General features: G+C 33.6%; 1 protein-coding gene across 1 annotated transcript in view; it reads left to right on the top strand.

The window, feature by feature from the left end:
- Positions 1 to 26842, top strand: part of LOC148275977 (semaphorin-1A-like) — a 246224-nt gene that overhangs the window by 202302 nt on the left and 17080 nt on the right. The window contains exon 2 of the mRNA XM_088234953.1: positions 25716 to 25887. Coding sequence (XP_088091079.1) covers positions 25791 to 25887 — 97 coding nt within the window. The 5' untranslated portion in view covers positions 25716 to 25790. The remainder of the gene's footprint in view (positions 1 to 25715; positions 25888 to 26842) is intronic.

The raw sequence follows: 26842 nt of genomic DNA, 5'->3' as shown, positions 1-26842 counted from the left end.
CGTCCTCATTAAAGAGTAAAAATCTTAATTCGGATGAATAAAAATTAATCGATGCGTACCTATTACTATTGCACTTAAGTTTGGTTACTTTAGTCCGTTTGCTTTTAAAGTGCCACTAATTTTGCGAATGTATTATTACATAGTCAGATTATCTAAATATAAGTAAAATGTCAAGACCATAACTGTTGTAACAATAGTGTGAGTTTTAGCACGCACCGATCCGCTTCAATTTCTTAATAATATTTCACGGACAATCGCTTTGAATATATTTTTCTTCACAATGGAGTCGCATTATTTACCGTGGCTTAAATCCACGAATTATTTCTGTCAATTTTATATCTACGTTATTTCTTAAGTAATAAATTTGGATTGTTCACGATTTTTACGGCTTATCTTAATTACGCTTCAACGCTTCCTTTCAATTTAAGTTTTTGGTATTAAAATTTAATGTTTTTATGCTACATTTTAAATCAAGCGATTACATAAATTTATCCATTTACGTAAATCAGCCTAAAAACGTGTCTTTCGCAAGACTTAAACAGAGCAAGCGCTTCTGCACTTCAAAACGAGTCTTTTCTCTATATTTCTTGTATTTATCGGAATGTATTGAGCAATCTACGTAAATCATTCTCACTGTGACTCATTTAGTTCTTATTCACTTCGTTAGCATTTTTAAACTAGATACTTGGCACTGGCGTTTGAAGGAATTGATTGCCCCCATGGCTTAATTTAGTTAGCAAGCAACGGACCGTACAAACTTGCGATACATTAAGTGATAAAGGCAATAATAGACATTTCAACATGTTTGTCAATTGACATTTGACCCTTTGTGCCCTATGCGACATTTAAAATTACGAATGACAGGGATCGTTTCTGACCCCAGGTTGCCAATAAAGGATGCCACTTAAAATAATTTTATTTAATATCTATTGTAAACTTTTTTTAGCACACAAAAAACAAAATATCGCCGGGGTAGTGATTCTTTACATTTGTTTAAAGCGTACAAAACATATTTTAAAATGTGGCAATTAAAATACGAGAAAAAAAATCTTTTGAATTAAGTCAAGGTATCTCTAAAGATATTTATTTATTTACTAATACTTTTACAATGTTTGTATTTTTTTTAATACAGAATAATGTTCCCTCACTGGGGTGTCCCGTGCCGAGTGAAACATTTTACAAAAAGTGAAACATGCCTTAAATTAATTATTTAACAAAGTCAGCATGATAATAAAAAAAAACCTAATTAATCTATTAAACTTAATTATCATTAACATAATGAGCATATATAGGTACATGTTTCTCAGATTGGTTGTCTTTGTATTCTATTATAATGCTGTGTGTGCTTTATTGATTTATTTTGAACTTCGCGTACGAAATAAATGCATTTTTGGGGGCTTATTGCTAACAGTTATATCTTTCAACCAACCGGAAAAAAAACCTATTCAAGATTTGCACTTTCTATTTTATTCTATATAAAAGTACTTTTTATTACAGTTATCTTAAATGGGCAGATAAAGCTTGTACATATACTTCTGTAACATTTTACATTATAAGATAAGGACTACACATAATGTGGAATCGGGCAAGGAATTTGGAAAAAAACATTTAAAAGATCTAGGAAACAAGAGGAATAAAGTAAGGGTTCTAAGGATATATAAAATATTTAAAACGTTTTTAAAAGATGGTAAAGAAAGTACATTTTTCACATGAAGAGGTAGCTCATTTCAGAGTCTAGTAGCTTAAACATAAATAAATTGCTGTAGTATGTCGAGGAATGGATAATTTCTTTGAGAAAAGCATGCAAGACAGGGAATCTTCCTGTATTCGAGATAAATTGACCATGTGTCTATTTTTTCAATTCAAATAAAATATTTGTGTTCTTCGGCTATTACAATTCACCTAATGGTTGGATACCTTGGCTTGTGAGCTCGTTTTTGAAATTCGTTCCGTGTGTTATGCGTCGATAGAGACTCATTGTGTGTTGTGTTACGTAATATTCCATTCCAGGTTCAAATTCAAGGGCCTTTACTACCAGTTTAATAATTCAATTCAAACCTGAATAAAATATCACCGCGAGGGATGCTTCTGATTATTTTTTGTGTTGTTTTAATTAACGGGAGTTGCTAACTATTCAACGCCCCGCCGAGCGAGAGCTTTGGGGACAATGTTGTTTCAGATTCACGGATAACATTCGGACGAATATTATTCATTTGGCAATTTATTATTTCAATTTTAAAAATTTAAGAGATGAGTCCTTGTATAAAATGCTCGACTTTAGGAAAAAGCTTTGTTTGTTTGGTTATGATTTTCATTAAAACAAACATATATCATTGAACAATATGAAACGTATCCTTTGGTTTCTTCTAATCCGTATCTGATTGTGCACTGTTACTGTAACAGCTATTGCACTGTACCTCAAATATTTGTTACGTTGGTGAAATATGATTACTATTTTGCTGATGACGATTGAATATTAAATTTGTGATTTTAAAGCTTAGGAGTTGTACTTTTTGCTCGATCTTGCTATTTGTTTTTGTTCGTGTTCTACAAGCATCTGTGCATCACTTTTCAGCCTACCCTCGTACGTAATATGCAGAGTTAAGTTTTTTGTAAAATATGACAGACACTAACTAATTTACCCGGAGCATCTTGTATTAATGATTGACACTGATAGGCCCAGCATGCGATAGATGTATATTGGACGATGTCTATCGATTAAATAATCCAAATTATTTATCTAGTGTACTGCGAATCTAATCATTCTTACATTCAAATCAGATACTTCCATTGAGCGATATATCTCTAATACAATTTCCTCCTAGTTAGTAAACGTAAAATAGCCACGGTTACATCGGGAAATTCCTCTTAAATTCATGGGACAGCCATTGCTTTATACATTACTACAATATCTTGAAATGGAAAGTATATAAACTGGCATATCTCTTTCTCCGTCTATGTTAATAAGTAATAAATAATTCTGTTCAGTATCACCGGGTACAAAAATAGTAATGGTTTAATTATGCACACGAGATACACCGTGAGGAGATAAATATTATTTCAGTATTTCCGCGATACAAAATGGATTGCGTCGGTGATATAAATCACATTAATCAGACGATTAGAAGCCTCTTCCTCGGGCCGTAATGAAGCTAGGCACCTATTTGTAAAGAAATTTTCGTTTTGATAAATTACTTTTTCCTCGTCATTGTTGTTCAGAAGTTCAGAATTGCCGGGAAAATGAAAAACGTGGGCAAAGTTTTTTTACTTTTTATCGAATATCATAAATTCTCCAACACAATTTTGTCTGTCCGTCATTTTTCTACTCCAAATATCTTCAGGTGCATGTCATATTGCGAGCAATAGGAAACGTGTCCTGAATCCCTCATACATAATATTTTCAATCTTATTCTTGCTTGCTTTCGTGTTACGATTACTTTCCCCCATTTTGGGAACTTTGTCACTTAGAAAAATAGCGGCACCTATCTTTTTCTTAAAAGTGAATCAATCAGATCTTGTTTATAGTATAAATATTTGCGTCATTATATTTATTATTTAAAATATAAAACGCTAATTCATTTCTTTAAAATGCAACAATCCGAATGAATGCAAATATGTTTAATATTTAAATAATAAATATGTTTAATATGTGCCTGTGTTTATAAATTTTGTGTTTTTATTTAATATTTTTTAGTGTTATATTTTCTCAAATTTTAAAATTGTTTAATTTTTTATTGATTTTATTATTTTATTCTGCATTTTTTGTTTCTTTTTTATGTTATTTTGTAAACTTGCCAAGCACAAGAGCTAGACTCTTTTTTGGCAAGTTTAACCTTAAGTGTTCCATTTTTTTAACTGAATGTATTGTTTATTTATGCTAATAAAGGTTTTTATTTTTTTAAAAAAAAGAACGATAGTTATACATACAAATGGATCTAATTAACATTTTTTCATATAAAAAAGAAACATTTGAGTTCTTTCGATTTTCCTAAATATTTCAATTTCAGGGGCCACTGTTAGAAAATGAGTATCAAGTTGTGATAGAGCGGGAGTACGAACCTCGGACCTTTGATCCGTGAGTCCACGACACTAGCCACGGGACCAAAATCCGATTAAATTTAATTAAATAACGAACCATCTCCTTATAGGAGTAGGCAGACAGGATAGAACGCCGCACCACCCTGTCATGTCCATCTTCGAATATTTGTTGGACTTGGTCTACCATGTATTTCGATGTCTTCCTTTTATCAACATCAACATTCTCATTGAAAATGTCAATTTATTCACTGCTCATTTGTTCATAATCAAATGGTAATTATGTTCTTATTTAAACTCTAATAAAAAGACGTAGTATGTACGTCCTTCGTTAATTGCAAAGCACGATGCACTTGTAGCTCGTGTGAGTTAGTGTCCATTTATTTCCTTGAGCCTTACTACGGCGCGGCAGTATAGCATTTGTCTATGGCCCGCGTCTAATTGCAACTGTCTATTGTGAAGCGACACTATGGCGGTCAGGTGACCATTGTTGCAGGTGAATCAGCGGTACGGCGGTGCACCCTCTCCGACATTAGGATTCCCGGAAATCTGTTCAGCGGAATGGCGTCACGTCATTCCGTGCTAAACTCGACTGCAGAACACGCCAGACGTTCGCTATGCATTGTCAATAATTATAATGCGACCGGGGATTCCTGAATCTATGATCTGAGATCCGACACCCCCGTAATATGACAAGGCGTCCATGTTTAGAGGTAATAATATTGCCCATCTCGACGCGATCGAGAATTACATACAAATACCTGTACGTCTGTGCGTATCTTATAATAATTCCATCGTTTATTTATTAAATAAGAATTACTAATTCATTTAAGTGAAATAAGTGAAAATTCTTGATGGAAGTTCATTGTAATTTTTTTAAATATAAGTATACAAAAAATAAAATACTTAAATTCATTAAAATAGCATTATATCAACTCATTAGTTAACCCGAAAAAAAATTGATAGTGATCCTTGAGATAAAAATAACTTTATTTAATTTACTTTCATATAATTTTGAATTATCTATCCTTACCTCTGTTTTGTATAAATACATTGAACTCCTTAATAAAGATACCAGTCTCGAAGATATTGCGAAAGTGATGAAACCGTTCACTGGATTTTCCAAATTTGTGGATTAAAGTATCACTCGTCTTTTATTTATATAATAAATTACTAATTCGGTTTGTTATTTACCTTTCTGCTTGGTGTATGTCGAAATTGGTAAGACTATAATTTCACCACCTTTATCAACCAGTATAATCATCACCATCCCTCTTTCCGCACCCAGTGGTGCATAGGGCACTGCATTAGTAAACCAAATGCAATGTAGTTCGATTGTATGTTACATGAAGGTAAAGTGGTATGTCTTATTCTTAATGTGCCAGTCCAGGAACAATAAATGTCATCACTGTCATACGTATTATTTTATAACTTTTGATTCCATTTTCGACATGTATTATAAATTTTTATTATTTTTATTTTTCTATTATTATTTTGTATATTTTGTATATTGTTTTGATTATTTTGCATATTGTTTTAATTACCTGTATATTGTTTTAATATGTAAATAAATATTTTTGATTAATATACCGAAGAGTCCCGACTTAACACGGAATTTTCTAACAAGTCGGGACATAAAAAACATATAATTGTGTCTATGTAAAATTGTGTATTTTGTGCATTAAATAAAATAAAAAATAAAGACAGTAGCAGTTTAAAAAAAACACTAAAATAAGTATTTTACTTCCATCCGGCCAGGAATCGAATCCAGGACTTCAAGAATGGTAGGTGAACGCGTCGACCACTACACAACGAGGCGGACTTATCTCTTTATATTTTTGCTTCTTACCTGAGATTTGCCATCGATTAGAAAACATTCGTCCAGGATTCTGATTCTATTTCACATCAAAAACTTTATTCTTCATCCGCCTGGACGCAGAGTTTATATGTCAGCCAGTATAATGTGAATATTCAATACTCCTGCTATCAGCTGTGATGGATTGATAATCAATTTCTCTACCTCAATTATGGATTTTATTTCCCTGTGCTTGATTAAGGCATAAGAAATCAGCTAAATTTGTTGATCTCGTCTTTTGAAATATCCACACTACAACATATAACGACGGGTTTTTGATAAATTTTTAAAATACTGTTCACCTACGCAATATGTAAATTTTTATGGTTTGTATTTTTCGCGAGATATAAAAAGATAAAAGTAATATAACACACCAAACATAAATAAATAATTCCTACGCTTGGGCGATTTATGCGAGAAAACTTTTTCTAAAACAAATATTTTCATTCATCAGCAGGTTTTGGCGGGAATTTTTAGGCGGTACACATTAAATAGATTTCGCATTTGCGTAAAATGATTTATTTCGTATACAAAACTATGCTAATATTGTCCAACAGGTGAAGTTCGGTAATAAACGCCCACACCCGACACATGCGTGTACATTTTGCATACATAATATTGTCTAATGGCAGACAACGCTTCTAAGGATTATTTAAAAAATGTCTTAAATACTGAGAATTAATTTAAATTCAATCAAGAATCGCGCATTGATATTATTTACATTTAGAGAATGAGATGTTTAGTAATTTGCATAAGTGTCTTAATGCCGAGTAATTGCCAAATTACTCACACATTAAAGAATGTTTTATTTCGTAGACAATAGTATGAACTGAGAAAAGCAGATATTTTTTTATTAATGGATACTTACGTAAACAATACTACCTTATAAAAATTTCGAGAAAGTTCCATAAAGTTTCTGCTGTCTTAAGGGTAGTTGCGCCAGATGATGAAAGTTTAAAAAAAGTTTAAAACGTTTCGGCCAAAATTGACAAGATGGACGTCTTATCTTACTTTTTTCATACAACGCATTTTTTCTCTTGACGAAAACACAACTATTATTTAACGTCAAACTTTTTTTGGTGCAACTGACCCTTATTCATTTTGAGACGGGTGTGGCCCCGTTGGTAGTGTCGTGGACTCCGGATCAGGAGGACCGAGGTTCGAACCCCTTTCTACCACAACTTGTTTCCCGCTTTCTACCACGGCTATTTATGACTAAAAGAAAATGGTCCCAAAATTTAAATATTTGGATTAGAACACAAATCGTCGTGATCGTAGAACACCGACGAATATGCGAAAAACACGTCATTGGCTTTCTTTTATATTTGATCTTGAAAAGCTTTTATGAAGGCTTTATATTCCTGGGTTGAAAATATATATAACTAACCGAAGCAGCAAAGAACTTTTGTGCTTATCGAGCTGTGAGTGTCAAAAAAATTAAACCCGCTATTTATTTTTTTTAATTAAAAAAAAAATACGGATTTTCTCAGTTTTTCTTTATTTGCGTAATCTATTCACAACTAAAAATATTATGAGTATTTTTTTGTGTATATTTTCACATCTCAATTTTATTCATTGAAAATGCGTTTTCTCGAGCTCTGGTTTTGATTTCATTGATAGCTTTTAAAAATATGTTTATTTTAGTAATGTTTTATAAAATGTATTGCAGTGCCGAATCTACGCATCATTTCAATCAACCGTATTGAATTTTTGATGAAATTTTATGTTTGGAAAATATCGGTAAAAGTTGTTACGATAAATAATTCGCAGGCATTAATAATAATCGGTATATTTATGTAGAACGTGTCATTTGAGGAATTGATGTTTTTTTAAATTGAATGTAGTACTCGTTCTCGTATGTAGTATTGTTAATAATTTTGATACAAAGTATCAAAAAACGTATTTTTTACTTATTTCTATATTCATGGTTTTGGAATGGAATCACCATTCCTGAAGATCTCTCCTAAAACAAAAGTGATCAATGTTTAAATAAAATTAAAACATGGAATTTTATTGATACATTGTATTTATAGTTAAATTGTATCGGCAAATATCTACAAAACCCCTAAATATAGGGTGCTGCATTGAAACATGAAATGCAGTATATTATGATCATCCGTTACATAACAACTATACTGATGTAAGGGAAATTGATTGAATTAACGAATATTTTTTTCCTTATTAAAGTGCTTACAAAATCCCAGTTGAAAAACATGACATAACAATTAACAAATTACAACAGGGGTGGAGAATACCTTAAATAAGGGAATATGGAAGTCCAGTCTTTTGTCTATGAACATTTGGACAAACTCAAATATTGTAACAAAACAATTGATTAATTTTGTGTATTATAAAATATTATTATAATTCCCTTATCAGCACCTGGAGGGGCATAAGGTACTACATTGGTACACTAAATGTAACGTATCTCGATCATCTGTTACCCATGGTGAGGTTATCAGTCAAACGCTTCATGCGCGAGTCCAGCGACAGTGAAATATTGCTCTATAAAAATATTTCACGTCGACCCTCCAGGAATTGAACCTAGGACCTCAAGCGAGGTAGGCAAACGCACCAACCGGGTGAACTTATTCCAACAACATTTTCTTTTTCAGGATTTCTACCAAAAAGTTATCGAAAATACTTTCCCAGGGTTCTGGTTTTATTCCACACACAGAACTGTATTCTTTATCCGCCTGGACACAGAATAACCTTCAATTAAGTACGAGCTTATTATTTTGCGTTTTTTTAAATTAAATTTCATTTTATTTGATGCTGTTATTTTATTCCACAAGTTTGTTGGCAAGACCAACGTGAAACATTTTTCATCGGCCGGTGCACTTAACTGTATTTCTTTCATCAGTTTTTCAATCATCACTTTCAATGAAAAACCATTACATTAGTTACAGATATTTTTAACAATCTTACTAAATGGTTTCCTCCGCTTTATGGCTCGTTTCCTTAAAATAGAAAAGGCGACTCTCTATTGGAAGGCATTAACTTTGCCGTTACGTTTTGACTAGGAATCGTGCATTTACATATTAATGTTGATTGCAGCGATTCTACAAGTATGCGATATTTGGATATAATACCGTGTACACCTTTCAAAACAGCTACATATCAACAATATTTTGAGTTTGTCCAAATTTTTGTAGACAACCTGGTCCATGAAGAAGTATAGAAATTGAAAAAATAAAAATTTTAGGCGTTGCCTTGTATGTAGGTGAAATAATTCAATTAGATGAATCTCACCCGCATAAATAAAGGTTTCAGCTCTTTAACTTCACAAACATCAACAGATGAAAGAGTTGAAGTAATATAGATGTTCAAATATGGGCAGAATGGTGAATGTTACACAGTGTGTAAAGTGGCCACTTAAACCAGCCATTGACAGGTCATAAGCCCTGTAGATGCCTGGACTTCTATATTACCTTCTCTTAAATGTTCTTCATCTCTGTTGTAATATGTTAAGCTACATATCACTTGTCTTTCTTACACTTATATCGGGCCGTTAGTATTTATATTTGAGTCACCCACTTCCAAAGTTCAACATATTGAGTATATAAAAAAAACGACAAATTAATATGAAAAAAAATATCTAATTAAATTGAATACAATATAGCGTTAGCAAAAAACTCGACATTTCTAAAGTTGTATAGTTTTTTTTTATTTTTTGAGGAAATATCATCAAGATAACTTTTGTATGGGTATGTTTTATGCCACTTTGGAAATATTTTAAAGGGACATTATTATGGTAATATTTTCGAAAGTAGTTTTAGAAGAGAAAATATAACTTTGTTCATTTTATTATTTATCATAATCACAAATCATATCATATATAATATCACAAACACACAAGTACAATAGTAAGCAAAATATTTAACCTCAAAATAGACAACATGATATTACTTGAAGATGGAGAGCAAACGTACGAGATGCGTTTGGGAATTGGACTACGTTTTTCAGCCGTTATACTGACTGTAGAAGACTAGTTTTTTTTATTTATTTAATGTATGTACCTTTTATAATAACCAATTAAATGGCATACTCATTTATATTCAGGTACCCCAGCATCAAGTTATTTGAGGAATTTGTGATCTTAGATATAAGGCAATTACATATTTTTAGAAAAATAATGTTTGTGGAAGCAAATTATTCTACCAATTCCCAAAAGGAACGCTCCCACACTACCAGAAGTCAAACAAGAGGATTGGTCATGGGATCTACCACAAACTCTGAATTTGGGCAAAGAAATTTCAGGTTTCTGGGCCCCAAAATATTTAATATGTTACCCGAACATTGTAAAACCATGACCCGGATTCAATTTTTTAAAAATGTAAAAAATTGGTTACTGGGTCGAGAAAAATCGGAAAATTTACTCAAAATACATTCTTAAATAATAAATGGTATAAATTGATATTGTATAACTGTTAAGTAAAGTAACTAGTAGGTAGTGAAGTTATTGTTTATTTTTGCATAAAAATATCTGCCTTAAAACAGGTTGTACCTAGTTAGGCAGACTAGACACGATCCAGAGAAATCTATTACCTAAGTGTGTATGTAGTAGATAAAGCATTTGTTATTTTGTTAATAAACTATGATTATCATTATTGTTCATTTTTGGTAAAAACTAGACATGAATTTTGGAAATGGACGATCATATATAAATGATGACCTATCTAATAATTTAAGGGTTTACAATGTCTATCTTACTTTGTTTCTTCAGTCTTTTGATCAACATATAAATTTTTATAACTCCGTCGGGTTTCTGTATTTTTGAATGAAAATTTTACGTTTATTATTTTTTTATTAAAATATTCCGATACAATATTATTTTTATTTTTTCTTTAAATACCGAGTTTATTTCATACGTCACAATCTTCGCGATACTAAATTTCCCACGAACCTCATGAATAATTCTATCGACGTTTGGAATTTCCACGTTATGATCGAGTTTTCGATTTTTCTGAATGCAGCGACGTTCTCCCAAATCCTCGTCAAGATTGCGAAGAAATGGCTTACAACTAAACGTCAAAAACAAACTCGCAGCTCACATAAAAATATCCAGAGAGAGAAGTTACATAATTCATTCTTTCCGCCAAAAGCATTAGCCGCTTATCCCGCCTTTACATAAACGCTCGTGTATCGGGATCTTATTCCGGAGCGGGCGCGGAGACTCGGGGGGCGCGGGCCTACACACTCCCCGCACGGGGGGGCGCGACCGAATTTCCAGAATGTTTAATGGTGAAGACAGATATAATCCTCGCTAGGGCTGAGCTTGATGAATGACGAAGGGGGTCCAGAAGGAGGCCACGGAAACTCGGTAAGGACATAGGGAAACTTACTGCTTTTATTATCCATGCACCCATAAGCTGCGCACGGTTCGATGAATCGGGTTACATACTTTATACAAATAAATTAGGTACGTAAAAACTTCGAATAATCGGATGGGGTGATGCTTACAAAATAAAATAGAAAAATTATGTCGACCTATATCCTAAATGTCGACCTTTCACATTGCCAAATGGTTTAAAAAATCATGTTTTTAGACGCAAATAATTGTTTACTTAAAATTTATAAACATCTCATATTTTATAACGTTTCTGCTTCAAAAAATATTTATTTATTTATTTTATTCACAGTGTATTTATGTAACATTTATTGAGACAAAAATCCTTACTCCATTGAACCTAAGTCCTGTGTTGAGTTAGGACGAATTTATGTGTAAAACTGTAACAACATATGTACGTATCACCAAATATATTATACATAACAAAAACATTTAAGTTTGTAAGTGAAAATTCTTAATGGAAGTTCATTGTAATTCATTGTAAAATAAACTACAAGTGATATATTAATCCACAAATTTGGAATATCCAGTGACCGGTTTCATCACTTTTGCGACATCTTCGAGACTGGTATCTTTATTAAGGAGTTCAATGTATTTATACAAAACAGAGGCAAGGATAGATAATTCAAAATTATATGAAAGTAAATTAAATAAAGTTATTATCTTAAGGATCATTATCATTAATTTTTTTTGGGTGATGAGTTGATATAATGCTATTTTAATGAGTTTAAGTATTTTATTCTCGAAGATGTTGCGAAAGCGATGAAACCGGTCACTGGATATTCGAAATTTGTGGATCAAAGTATCACTCGTCTTTTATTTATATAATAAAACATAACAAAAACTCTTAACAATTCTCGTCATCTTAAATATTTCTATCATTTGACCAATTTATGAATGTCATGTTTTTATCGAACCTTAATTTTGTATTATATATTTTTAGTTGTAAATCTTAGTACTCCAATTATATTTGCACAGGTACACTAATACATTTTTTAAGCCGAGCTTTGGTTCGTTATCTTGAAATATGGACGATGCTCGCTGAGCCATTTTCTCTCCACACATTCTTGTAATTTACGAGTCGGGTTCCGGAAATGCCAATCAATCCGGAAGCTGGTGCTACGCTGTCAACATTCTGACTAAAGCCACCGTGATATCTTACTCCATCCCCTGCTGATAAATGGCCGTTCTCACATTCGGAATCAGCTCCCGCGCCAATCCGTGCCGGGCGTCACTCCGAGAAATAATGATTGCGCCTTTTAATAAATTACAGAAAATCAATAATAACCCCAAATGTCACTGCTATTCCGAAAGAGTTGTCGCGTTTCTCCTTAATGGACATAACGAGTCTTTGGAAATGTTAACATTGCGCATACAACACTGACTGAATTACTATGTGTACGATTTTATTATCTCTGGACGATAGTCAACACTTCGGATGATCATATTATTATTGTTTAATTATGCTAATATCTGTGTAGGCATCGATATAATTACGTAACTTATCAAAACAGCATATTAAAAACTTAATTTTGTGGAATGTTTCGAAATTATTCGCCCATAATACATTCGGTGTCCAATTTATTCACATTTAATAAGAAATTTCCCAGCTTATTAAAATTATTACGGCAATTATTCATTAAAGTTATGTATTTTATTTGATATACTTCATTAATATTATTTGATTACATCCATCTCCGGTGAATGTTGATTCGTTCATAGTAAATATATTAAAATAGTATAGGAAATTATTGTAAAGGATTAAATATAAATTTAAATAAATTTATAAAGGTACACACATCGTAGCCACAAATGAAAATTATATTTTGATTACGTTACTATTTCAGTATGTCAAGTAAGTGTAAGTGCAAAAAAAATTCAACAACAAATTAATTTTTGTAAAATACGAATACTGGTTTAATGTTGTAACTGATTTTTTAAAAATGTTTAATTAATCGTGTTTTTACAAATTAGAAAATAATTTAATGTTGCAGCTTGCGAAAAATTGCTTTCATCACTTTCAGTATATTTTTATAAAAATACAAATTTTCCGTTCGCCTTTAAAACAAAATTCTATCATAAATGCGGATTACTTTGAAAAAATCCAGAATCGTTTCCCTAATTAATATTCAGAAGACAAATATGCTTTATGAAAACAGTAGATTTAACGGTGCCCTTATAAATAAACAACGTATTTAACAATTTAAATAAATTTAGATTTCTGTGTTGTTTGATACTTTATTAAATTGATGGTAATTCTGTTTACTTGCCTTCACGAATGTTTGTGTAAATAGTAAATTGAATTCATACAAGTACATTAAATGTACAATATTATATTTGACTCTCCCACGCTTAAATTTGTATATCTCTTTATTTGAATCCACCCGAGGAACGCTCTCAAATTATATTATTTATTTTTATTGTTTCTTTATCCCTTTGACTTCCTGCCAAATGGCACCATTTACTTTTGATATAATCGACATAATTTACACTAAAAGCGACATTACGATAAAAAGTCAATTAAATCTTCCTTTTGTATTTTGGAAGATGCTTTCTGAATATTTAACTGTCTGAATCCAAACACCTACGAAGCCTTTTTTTCAACATTATATAAATTATCTGATATTTTTTTTCTTATCTACCCATAGACTATTAATATATATTTTTTTTAATGTTCGACGGTAATTATAATTTTATTGTGTATTTTTAGTAAAATCGTCCTTTGCTTGTCAGATACCTCATATGTTCATGCCATTGAATTGGGGAATCACTTAAGGCCTATATTCATTTTTCTACCATCATTATTTACCACAACGCAGCGCCCAAATTCTGCCAGAACTTATTTACAGCCTATCATTTTTCTATGTGATTACAAAAGACTCGCCCTTTAATCGAAGTTTCGTTAATGTTACATCGGATTTTTAAAGGTCATTTGGAAAATCGGGTAAAGAAAAATCTACTGCGAGATGTATCTGCTTCCCTTGTCAGACGAATATCTTGATTTTAAGTTTGGTCATCCAGGAAATATAATAACTCTGAAATTCCGTTAACACATCATCTTACTTCATAGTTGAAGTACTACAAAGGTTATATCTTGTCTCTCGCATTGTTACTGTTTTTCTTCAGATTCTTTTGAATACGCGCGCTGTATAACGTAGGGTTTGCTTGCGCAGTCTAAAGTATTAACTTTCACATCCACTCGCATCCCCCTTAAATCAATTAATTAAGAGGATATTAGCATTCTCCTATGTGTGGAATATCAATCGTGCGGGGAAGTGTATCGCGTTTAATCACATTAGCTCCCCGGGAAAGCGCTACAATTGACCACAAAAGGTACGATAATAATTCACTTAAAGCCTCGCCCGTTCTATGTTCCACCTTACCCCACGGTTTGTTTTACTTTCACGCGATTTGATTATTATGCGAATTAATAATTAAACGGGTTTTTGCCGTTTCATGCCAACTATCGTTGTGGTTGACCGCGCCTCTGACTTTAGCTGGTATGCTCAAAAAATGTCATCGCCTATGGTATAATTTAATTCCTTTAATTCACCCCTGATAATAATTCGGCATAACTTTCTCACGCGGAGATAAAATATTGATATGGTAATGTTAGCACTCGGACACGGAAAAGGTTTCAACTTTCAACAAGCATTACTAACTTTGTATTCAACAAGTCTCCCTTTCCTAATACGCAATCTTTTTACACCTTTATTGTACAACAATTATAAGTATTTTAATTAATTGGTCAGATTGAGGTTCGTAAAATATAGAAATCGCGTGCTTATTGTGGAGCGTTATTAACAAATACATCAGCGTGGAAAGTGAAAAGAAACTTACGTAATTTTTATTATGATGGGCTTACCCGTTCGTAGGTGTGCGATCCATGTAAATAAAATGACGGTAATAAATGGCATTGTGACACGGTATTTAAAATGTTCTCATTAAACTTACCCGCCTGGAGGAAGAAGTTACCTGTTAACCCAATGACCCGAGGTCGTTATCCGACCCAGGGGCTAAAGTTGCCAAACACTTCACGCCTTATTACCACAAAAACTCGACGCGACGCCTACCAAACTCTGTATTGTGAGTCATAATATTAGGTATGAACTACCTTTACTATTGTAATTATAATAATATTAGGCTGATTTAAAAAGTGCCATTTTTGTGAAAAATCACCCCAAGGACGCTTTACAATTGCATTAAAGAACTCACACGAGAGGTAGTATTATACATGGTCAATATAGTGCAGGCAATTGTTAAAATTAAACCAAAGTAGGGAAAAAAATGCCGAACACTCCTCTAGTGAAACGGAAGGCCTGTTGACTACTGCCAACAGGCCGGCTTCTCCTGAAGAATTTTGAGTGGTTTCCTCTCCACATGATCAAATGCTGAGAAGTTCCTGATTGGCCCACATTAGTATATCCCTCCTGATCCCAACAGTTAAGATAAATTTAAAGAAATTTAATTGCATTAAAATCCCCTTTTGAAATATAAACCTTGTATATTATAAGCAAGGTAAATGCAACTTCTATATAAAAAATAAAAAAATTGCATTCGTAAACTGACATGCTAACTAAACTTAAGTTACATGTTATATTTTCTGATTTAAAATTGAGGGTATGGTAAACTAAAGACGTGAGATTTTAGTTGAGATCTGAACTGACAGGGACTATCGATGATTCGTAAATTTGAAGGCAATTGGTTCCAGGTAGAGGTGCCGGCAACGGCAAAAGCACGATCTCCGAACCTAGTGTTTGGGGAGCGCCGGATTTCAACAAGTTGTTCTCTGCCTGAATCAAATGCTGACCTAAGAGTAGATCTTGGAGCCATTTCATGAAAGGATTTGAATACTGTCCAGCAACGCTTATATTTGATTCTCTCTGGGTTTTTTAACCAGTACAAATCTCGAAGATGTGAGATGTGGGAACATTTTTTGACTCCCGTAATAAGCCTCGCTACTGCATTGAAAACAGATTGAAGTTTATCTATTTAATATTTTGGGAGATTTGCGTATATCCCATTACAGTAATCTAGACGCAAAACGACATAAGCATTCACAAGAGGTTCAGTTGCGTTTGTAGGAATATTTCTCCGTGCGGATTTGATTTGTCGGAGATGGAAGAAACCTGCACTTACCGTTTTGTGGACCTGAGAATAAAAAGAAAGATCTGAACCCATCGTGTCTACGCCATTGTGTGCTTCATTTACTGATACATTTTAGCATGCATATGATATAATGTTGTCATTATCTACCTTCTTTGCCCGCCTTGCTTTTTTCATTATTATTTTAATTGTATTCTTAATCGAACCGCAAATCGATTATTTTATTGAATTGGCGAATTTTTTATTCAGCGTGTAGTTGTTCTGTGCGCCGCTCTTCTCTCCTCACTGCTAATCCTCCAAACTCATTCAGACTCATTCTTTCTAGTTGCAATACGATTCCACTTGCTATTTAATGATGCTCACACTTACACACACCTGAATACTTAATCCCACGCAAATACACACAAACACACTTCTACACTTACTCTTATACAAATACACATAAACACGCCCTTTTGTTGTACCAAAATTTAATATGTATAATTTTTATTTAGAAACTTCGCTGGTCTGTCTTTAAACCGTATCTTTTTTATGTTATTATATCATTGTCGACTGTTTGTTTCTGTAAAATAAATAAATAAATTTTCCCTTTGACTGCTATCAATAGTAATATGTAGCAGAAACATGTGTTTTCCCTATAGTCCCCAGCCACTGCCGTAAATCTTTCGCAATATTGACATTTCTTCGGTCAGTGCGGGCTCCCTATACGCCTAAGATATACGGCGTCTTCAATAAATACGTATATGACATATGTTTCTTTGATGTTTTTATTATTTTTCCCGTATGAAAAAGGAAGGCTCTATTTACTTACACACATTTTATATTTTTACATCGCCATAAATGAAATTGGACAGAATCACGATACGACCATTCATTTCATAAATGACAATTATTTTATTAATTTAATATGGTAATACTTTTAATTAGTTTTAGCATTTGAAACGTTAATCAATTCTATGAATATAATATTATTTTGAATAGAACTTGAGCTAATGGCGCATTAACTGGTATGAAAACGGTTTTGTATTGCCGTAACGTGCCGGTACATTGAAAAGATTTCACTCGGCCGGTGTTATTATTATTATTTGTATAAATCTTCCCAAGTTATGACAACCTTACCCTTAAAATGATCGAAGCCCCCTTCCTCCTTCATCCTTCCTAGTCCTACGCCAAGGAAGTGATAACAAATCAACGTAACAATGTCGAGTGAAATCGTTTCTTACGAGAATCAGATTCCAGTCACGTAATAGTGTATTTATGATCACCCTAAAATATAAACTTGAACTTTAATAGTTTAGTACCTGCCCGCCTCGGTAAATAAAGTGCTAGATAATCTGAAAACATTACCCCATAACGTGGGTACTGGGTGCTGGGTACTGGGTAGCTGGGTACGCTGGATCGTAGCTGGTTGCTAGCGTGTCATAGGCCCGGCACCTCTCATGTTTGCGCCGCTATCAATCACTATTCATCTTATCACATATAATGTTGTGTCTTTCTAGAGTCGAGTCGTGACGTACTGGGAACTGAGAACTGGAGCTCGACGCTCACCACACATGTTGTTACCGTGATCTCTTATACTCGTAGTCTTACAGTTCCCTGTTCGATTCTAAGCGTGGGTGATAGACGTGGGTGCTTTGCCTCTTTTGACTCGTATTGGAAATTTCTTTAGCAAAAAAAACATCCTACAAGCTTCGTGGCAGTTTCAGTTTTTTTTTAAGTTCTCTTCGAATCTATTTAGAATTTCCATTACTCGATAATTCCTGAAACCTTAGCGTGTAAATATATTGATTTGCTTTTCAATTTTTGAGTATTTATAATACATATGTATATGATGTGATAAATTATATTTACATATAAGTTATTAATTTTAAAATCTTCAGACTGGTCAGTCTGGTCAGACTGGTCATTAGAGGGTGAAAGCGCTAATTGGTCAAAATAAATAAGTTTAAGTGTACCAAGTATTTTAAAATTAATTATAACTTATTACATCATTACAATAGAATTCCATCAAGAATTGTCAATAAATAATTTAAATAAAATAAACATATGTATATATTTTTCATAAATAATAAAACAATATTTTTTTTTTTACCGCTATTTTTTTTCCACCTACCGGTTTCAAAGCTAAACATGCCTTTTTCTCAAGGAATACTTTACTAATAAATTCTTTCCTATTTCATTTTATTTTACCTTCACAGCATACTGATATTTTTTATTTTTTTAAATAGTTGTTAAAAACAAAGTTGTTTTATTTATTTTATTATGATTAATAACCACAAAGTTAGTACTTCAAATATAACATTTAAATATATTTATCATTCATAATAAGTGCAACTTTAATGCTCTCAATTTCTTTTGAGCTTTCGTCCGAAATTTCTGTTCTTTTGATCACAGTCGAGTTCACGTAATTAGTGTCAGGACTTTTTTTGCATTCAGCGGAGCGCCGTCGGTCGAAATGAAATTGTGTTCAGTTCCTGGCCGATTATTTATGTGTCGCCCCAGCGACCATCCGCACCATCCTGGTTGGAGAATTTGCTATCTCGGGTGTAAGAAAACCCGAAAAATTTCTTCCTTCCTCAAGATAAATGCGGCGAAACGTTGACATTATCGTAATGAAATGCCAGCATTATAATATGAGACAAGTTTCACCTTATCTTCCAACTCGAGTAGTTTCCAAAATCGATTTGTTTCTCGTGACAAATGTTCGAGCAAAAGGGATCCGTAAGTCTGAGGAAAAAATAAACCGGAATGTAAAAATATTTGTCTACCCAAAATATACCGAAATTGTTACCGTTGTCACCTCGGGTTAGTATTTCGGTTGTACTTTTTCCATCGTAATGAATACTCGTTTGTTTCGTTCTCGTGCGAAATTACTTATAGCTCAGGCTCGTCCGTACTAGACGGTAATAAATCTGCGGTTGCAGACGGTGTATTCTTTATGGAGAAAATAAAGCTCGAGTATTCACCTCGTCGGAAACACAATCCACCGATCTGTCGAGCGCCAAGCCCCGCACTCCCGGAGCCCCGAAGCGCCGCGCCCGCCGCACTACACGCGGGCGAGGGTCGAACACGCCGCCGCGCCGGCCGACTTGTATCATCAATTCGGGTATTTATTCCTTCAGCTCAAATTCTGCTAATAACTATAAAACATACTTGTACCCTACTGAGTATTCCGTATGTACAATGTACCTACAGTTAACACAAACATTAATGAAATATCATTTAGTTAAGTATTCTAGTAGAATCATATATGTGATATATCAGGGGCGTACCGTGTATAGAAGCGATTATGCGCAGCTTACCATTATATTTGACTAACCATAATAATGTTTTATTGTAACTTTATTATTACAGAAAAACAAATAAATAATTAACATTTATTTTAAATCATTTCCACCGTTTGTATTTTTATCCTAATATAAATATAAATGTTAATAAAGCGCGCCCAGCGCCTGCGGTGAGCCAAGAAACTAGCCTTACTCCAGCTTATTTTTTCATACAACTAAGTATACTTTATTTTTAATGTATTAACCCCAATGCGGGTTTTTTCTCCTAGATTAAACTTGCAGATTACACAAATTATTTGAAGATTCTTGATATGGAAAACAGTATTTCAAACATTGTTTCTTAAGGACTATTTTCTTTAAGATGGTACTTTTGACATAAGACCATAATTACTTTCATGCGTCATATTGCAGGACATATAGCGCTCCACCTGGCCGTTTTTAGCACTATTAATTACTAGAACAATGCAGCCAGTTAACATTTCAATTGAATACCTAATATCGACTGAATTCATAGTGGTATTTTTTATTTATTTTGATTTGATTTCATGGATGAGAGTTGTTGTATCACACAGAACCACAGAAAAATATGAATTTATAGTAAATATGACTTACATTATATTATTTACCTTCTATGTAGGTACAAATATATGATATTTTTTATAGCTTACCTGTAAATAAAATCACCATTCGCCACTGTGATTCTCCGCCAAGGTTCTCCGGTAGTATGTTATTTTGGCAAAATGATATTGAATAGTCTACCATCACATAAAAGGCACCTTCTTAAGCGAATCGTCTATGACGCGACGATCTCTATTCTCTGTATCTGTGCGACGTTACCCTGCTGTCGGCTGACACCGCGCCCGCTTCGTGACGCCCCGAGGCGGCTTGCGGCGCGGCGCGGCGCGTTGCTCATCCCGCGCTGCACCTCGCTCGCACCACTATCTGCGCACTGGTTCGTATCTCCGCAAAGCCTACAACAATGGAGGCCGCGGCGTGCCTGTGAGATATGACGCTCCGCGCATAATTACGACTGTTCGTCGCTCGGCTCTCGGAACACCGTGCTGCGTACGGGACCATTTCTCCTGTCATCGCTTGACTTCGTGTGGTCCCACAACGATTCACCATTTACTGATGTTAGAATGGTACTAACTGCTAACCGGTTTGATTTACTTATTATATCATTTCATACGTAATATCGCTAGTTTCCCATTGACTCCACCAAACAGGTGTTTCGAGTGACGATATTGTTTATCGTTTTTCTTATTTCAATAACGATAATCGTGAGTTATTGCTTAATGGCGTTATTTCACAATGAACTCTGAAATTAAGTAGTTGACCGGTATTGAAACCCGACATTCTCGGGTACTTGGTAAACGTGCCTGTGTAATTTTACTATGAACTCGTGGCTAAATGCTTAATGTCTATGAAGTCGTCTATTCGCCTATCGTAACCCACTTATTTGACTTATTGATAATACGACTATCAATTCGCTTTGTCGCACCAAATGGGACTACATTGTTATTAATTTTGATTTGTAGATCCTTTCTCAGTTGCGAGATCGACTCGATCGCGTTGCGAGGTACGACTGCTCCGCGAACAATGGGCTTACCGAATAATCGAACGCACTGCAATAATATTAATGTTTATCGATTCTTCGTAATATTTATATCTGATAATTTTGGACAAATGGCATTATTGAAATTCTACTACGCTGTAATTGATACATATAAATGTTTATCAAAAGATTAGTTTTAGAACACTGAAACAATTCTCGTTCTGCCTTTTAGCAGTGCGAGCCGTGATTTATTTTTTAGGTAACCTACAAAAAATTCCATTAATTTGTACCAACATATAATTACATAATATGTAAGTTATATAATTATGAACGACTATTTTTTCTGTGGTTCTGTGAAAATCAACTCAAACAACAAATATTATTGACCACGCGATAAACGTAGCTTTATTCTACACTATTTTAATACTATTCTTGTACAAAAGTTTATTAACAAATACCACAATGACATTAAGCAGTAATTGATTGTGGATAATAGTGGCTGATTCCTTTTTAAAGTAATAATGCCAAAAACGACCACTGCGAATGCCACATGTCCTATGTGATACATAATATGTCAACGGTATCCTCAAAGAAAAATAGTCCTTCGGAAATAATGTTCTAAGTAGGTACTACTAGTTTCCAAATGGAGAATCTTCAAAGAATATTTGTAATCTGCAAGCTTGTTTCGGTTCTAAAAAAGGTGATTTTGGTTAAAGACTTAAAATATAGTGTACTTTTTTGTATGGAGAATAAGCTGGGGTAATCGGGTAGTTTCATCGTTCACCGATAACGAACTGGGCGCTGGGCGCACTTCATAGATATTTTCGCCCCTGCCTCTTAGTAGGTACAGCTTCTCGAATTAATTTATATATTATATTTCGAATTGCAGATTTTAGAATCCTAAAAGTGAACTAAAGATGAATACGATGCATGCACTTGATAGCCGCCGAGAAGCGTGCCGCTAATCGTATTCAGCGTTTTCTCGTACGTGTTCATTTGACAGGTGTGACAAGCTAACGGAATCGAGTATTATTTGTCTCTACGTTCATACATATAGTTTATTTCTTCCGGCAATCTCGGAACGGTATTTTACCGCTCTTGTATCATATAAATAGATAATTTACATAATTGTTAGCACAATATCCCGTTTTAAGTAGGTACCCAAACTTCTCAAAGCATCAAAACTACTCACGTGTAGTCACATAAATACAGTAAATGAATTATGTAATTCAAAATAATAATCTAAGATTTTCGATATGTGTACATGTATATTACAATTTCTTATAAATGCATACGCAATAGTAAGAAGTCAGTAGTAATTATTTATATGATGCGTCTAAAATTTCGTTTTATTATTTAAACTATACAAACTAAAAAATTGGATGATTTATACAAATTTAAAAACAAAACTTGTAAAATATCATTCCTCAACAATTTAATTTATTATTAATAACCTCTTTTAATTATATTACCTCTATGTTCCTCAAAACAAAATATCGGTATTTAAAAATATTTTTTAGCATTCACGTCTCCTGAAGTTAAATGGGTAAAACGTTCGTCTAACTCGTGAAGGTTCTGGATTCTACTCCCATTGAGATCTTAATAATTGATTTATTTTTCTCATATCTACCTTTTTATGCCGTAATTCACCACTGTCATTAAGGTTTTTGCATGCATTTGTGCAAAATCTATCTATAGGACCGTAGCGAATTCTAATGAGTCGTATTTTCTATCAACATATTATGCGCTTCTACTATACATACTCGTATATCGTCGTGATCGTAGAACAACGACGGATGTGCGAAAAAATGCGACTTTGACTTTCTTTTATACTTGATCATTTAATGGCAAAGTTTCGAAAGAAATATTCGCGAATTTGGCATTGCTTAGATGAGTATTTAGTCAGATTGATAAAATGGTTGGTTGTCAGATCTGGGTTCTGCTACACAATTTCAAATTTGCTCTTTTCGTAGTGCGTACTTCGTTTAAAATGAACTTTCGTGGTATATTTAACTCAAAAATGCAGATTCGCGACGTTGGCATTGGCCCGTCGTGTATATTTATATATATAACTAACCCAAATATCAAGGGATATACTTTTGTACTTATCAAGTAATGACATTATATGTAAAAAAGTTGAACCCCTCTCATATAACGTTGAAGAAAATCATATGCGTCGTTGTTCTACAATCATGACGGTATCTTCCAGAGGTTTTTTTACATTGTTTCATAATTTTAGTTTTGTAAAAATATATTCCTACAGCTTTATAACGTTTTTCCTGTTACATTTTTTATTTTATTTAGTTTTTTTAAATATTTATCCTCTGAGTAAATTCAATTTAACACATTACAACAGAGATGGAGAACATTTAAACGAAAAGAATATGGAAGTCTAGGCATTTCCAGGGCTTATGACCTGTCATTGGCTGGTTTAATTGTCCACTTTGAACACTGGTAACATTCACCATTTTGCTTATGTTTGAACATCAATTTATATTAAATTATTTAATTTGTTGATTTTGGTGACGTTAAAGATTGGAAACCTTTATTGATGCGGGAGAGAATCATCTGACTGAATTATTTATATTACATTATGGGCAACGACTGAATATATTTTTGAGAAAACTAGATTCAGCGAAAATTAACACATGGCGGCCTCCATGGTGAAACGTCTAACACATTTAACTCACGCGCGAAAGGTTACGGGTTTGATTCCCGGTGAAAACACAAAAAATAAATGCGGTTTTTCACCGTTCACCATTGTATTGTAATTGGGCCTCCTGACCTGTTACGGTTTTAAAAAATGACCTTAAAAACTCCTTAAGCCTAGGGTGTGAGATCCAGTTCTTGTATATAAGAACTTAAACTCAAAATTTTGTTTATCATTGAAATTCATCTTCTCTGCGTAAATATTTACGCCACGTGGCAAAACACACACAAGGTGCGTTAGCTCAAATTAAGCTAATTTGAATACTGCTTATCAACATTTTTCAACCATGTTTACACTAAAAGTAACCCTTTACGGCAGAAAGATAAACCTGACCACCACGGAGACAGGGTTGACTTATAACCAGTATTTTAGCCCCTGCTAGCCCGTCCTTTCTTATTTAGGCATTATCCGTTCTAAAGGTTTGAGGAAGATCCTGGCAATCGTTACTCTATTACTGATCACCTAAGATGGGCTAATGACTAGTCATAAGCGCTGCCCTAAATATTATCCACCTTCTTTGTAATATGTTTAGTATATATTTATATCGAGCATAAAAACTTTTCTTTGTAAGTAGTCAAACGGTTTCATTCGAAACATTAAAAAATAAATAATGAAAAGTTCTATGTAAAAACATTTTTAGAATATAAATTCATCATCATCATTAAAACTCTATGCCCACTCGACGGAGCATAGGATACTGTATTCGCGAGTTCCCTATGTACCATTGGTTGCGGGTAGGAAAAATATTATTATTGTAGATCTCAATTTTTTGCAACAGAGAGGGAAAACATTTTTGTGAAGATATATAAGAGTCCCAATCAGAACTAGCTCCCTCGGTATATTCGTAAATCTTAATGAAACATCTGTAAAACAACTTTATGTAAAAGCTCTGTTACTGTACGCACACAAACATTATTCTCTACCCACCATAACTCCTTCCACAAATATAATAGTTACTAGATACTCCACCCTGATGCTGCAAAAACAATTAAAAATTAAACAACTTTCGGTCAAAGAGGATTGGTCTACTACTCATTTTAAGTGTACAATCTACTTCCATTATCCTTAAGGACAATTAGTAAGTACTCACAATTAAAGAAATGGATAGTGGACGTGGGTTGCGCACGGATCGATGAGTGGATCAAGCCAAATAGGTAAAAATTTGTGTACTGTTTATGAAATTTGGTCTACAGGTCCATATAAATTGGTTATGTTTTTTATGATTATTTTAGTTTCAATTGCTTATTATGTTAATGACAATTAGGTTAACTAGATTATTTACTTTTTTTTCTTTATTATTATGTTAACTTTGTTAAATAACTAATTTAAGGCATGTTTTACTTATTGTAAAATGTTTCCCTCGGCACGGGACACACCAGTGAGGGAACATTATCATGAAAAAAAAAAAGAATACAAACATTGTAAAAGTATAAATAAATAAATATGGAAGTCTAGGCATTTACATGTACATGGCTTATGTCCTGTCTTTGGCTAGTTTAACTGGCTCGTCCTAAGCCCTGTAAATGTCATTGGCTGGTATAACTGGCTGATCATAACCCCTGTTGATGCCCAGACTTCTAAATACCCTTCTCAAAAATGTTTTCCCTCTCTGTTGCAACAAATTTAGATATTAATAATTCCCTGGGGAGGAAATGCAGCATGTCTACCAACATTTGGACATACTCGAATAATTGTTGATTATTATTGTATTTATTAATGTTTCATTGGCGTTGAAATTAAGTACATATTGACTACAAATATATTGACATGCCTGTTTGAATGTTTTCTGTTTTTTAATGATTTTTTCTTTTTCACAGGATGTCCAGTAGTGGATCGGGAGAGGCAAGGGTCGGGTGGTGAGAGGAGCAGGAGGAGTCCCCCCCTCCCGCGCCATGGCGACCCCAGCCTCCCCCCTCCTCCTCCTGGTTCTGGTCCTGGCTACCGAGGCCTGGTCTCCCGATTCCAGTCCCAAGCTTTACGTCAATTATGGTAAGAATCTAACCGTACCAATAAATTTTGTCGTCATAATTGAGGACCTTGCATGAAGAGGCGGGCAGATCCAGTTTGCAAAAAGTTCAGGAAATTATAAAAAAACTTTTATCAATTATGCACAAAATAAAAATAGACCAATTTTTAGTATGATTTTTGAAGTTACTATAACTTATTTAAAGCTTCGGGCAAGTTTCAAATTTGGATCTACCCCCTTTTGCACCAAAATGTAAAAAGGACCACCACACAAATAGAAATGTATTTTTATTTTCAAAAATCATTCGTTCACGCTATGTTAATCATTGATTGTTACAAAAAAGGGGCAGATCCGGATTTGTTTCCGTATTGCACTGGGAGGGTCCGATATCTTGCAGGGCACCCGCTGGCACAGCGCGGGTTTAAACTGTGCAACTCGGTTATAAGCTTAGACTATACCCTGTCTGCGTGATCTATAAGTGTGAAAGCACTACAATCAATGAAATGAATCATCATAAAAACAATAATAAAATTTAACCAACAATGTCACGCATATGAAACAAGGGATATAAAAAAGATAAGATTACCAATGAGGAGAAAAACAGAATCTTTAAACTCATTGTACAAGGGATTGAAGCCGTACAGTGAGTTACCTGAAGGAATAAAGGGGATAGGAAAGATCGAAATATTTCAAATTAATTTGAAAAAATATGTTATCGAGAAATTTTGATAAAAAAAATGTAATGATATTAAAAGTTTATATTTGTTCTTAAGATGTTATGAACTAACTTAATTAAAGCATAAATAAATCAATAATCGTATATAATGCACTATACATCCATACATGGTGACTAAATTTCGTAATATGTCGCTTGTTTTCAACGGAATTAACACTCTTGCGCATCAAACGATAGTTTTTTTTTACAAATAGGTGAAAAAAAGTATAACGGTAAAAAATCAGATCTAGCCGCTTCTTCTT

This window comes from Micrasema longulum, unplaced genomic scaffold (genome assembly GCF_059751315.1).
Source record: "Micrasema longulum isolate JH-2025_06_02 unplaced genomic scaffold, ASM5975131v1 h1tg001307l, whole genome shotgun sequence".
Classification (NCBI taxonomy): domain Eukaryota; kingdom Metazoa; phylum Arthropoda; class Insecta; order Trichoptera; family Brachycentridae; genus Micrasema; species Micrasema longulum.
Note: the sequence above shows the minus strand (reverse complement) of the source record. Positions and strands in the feature narration are given on the sequence as shown.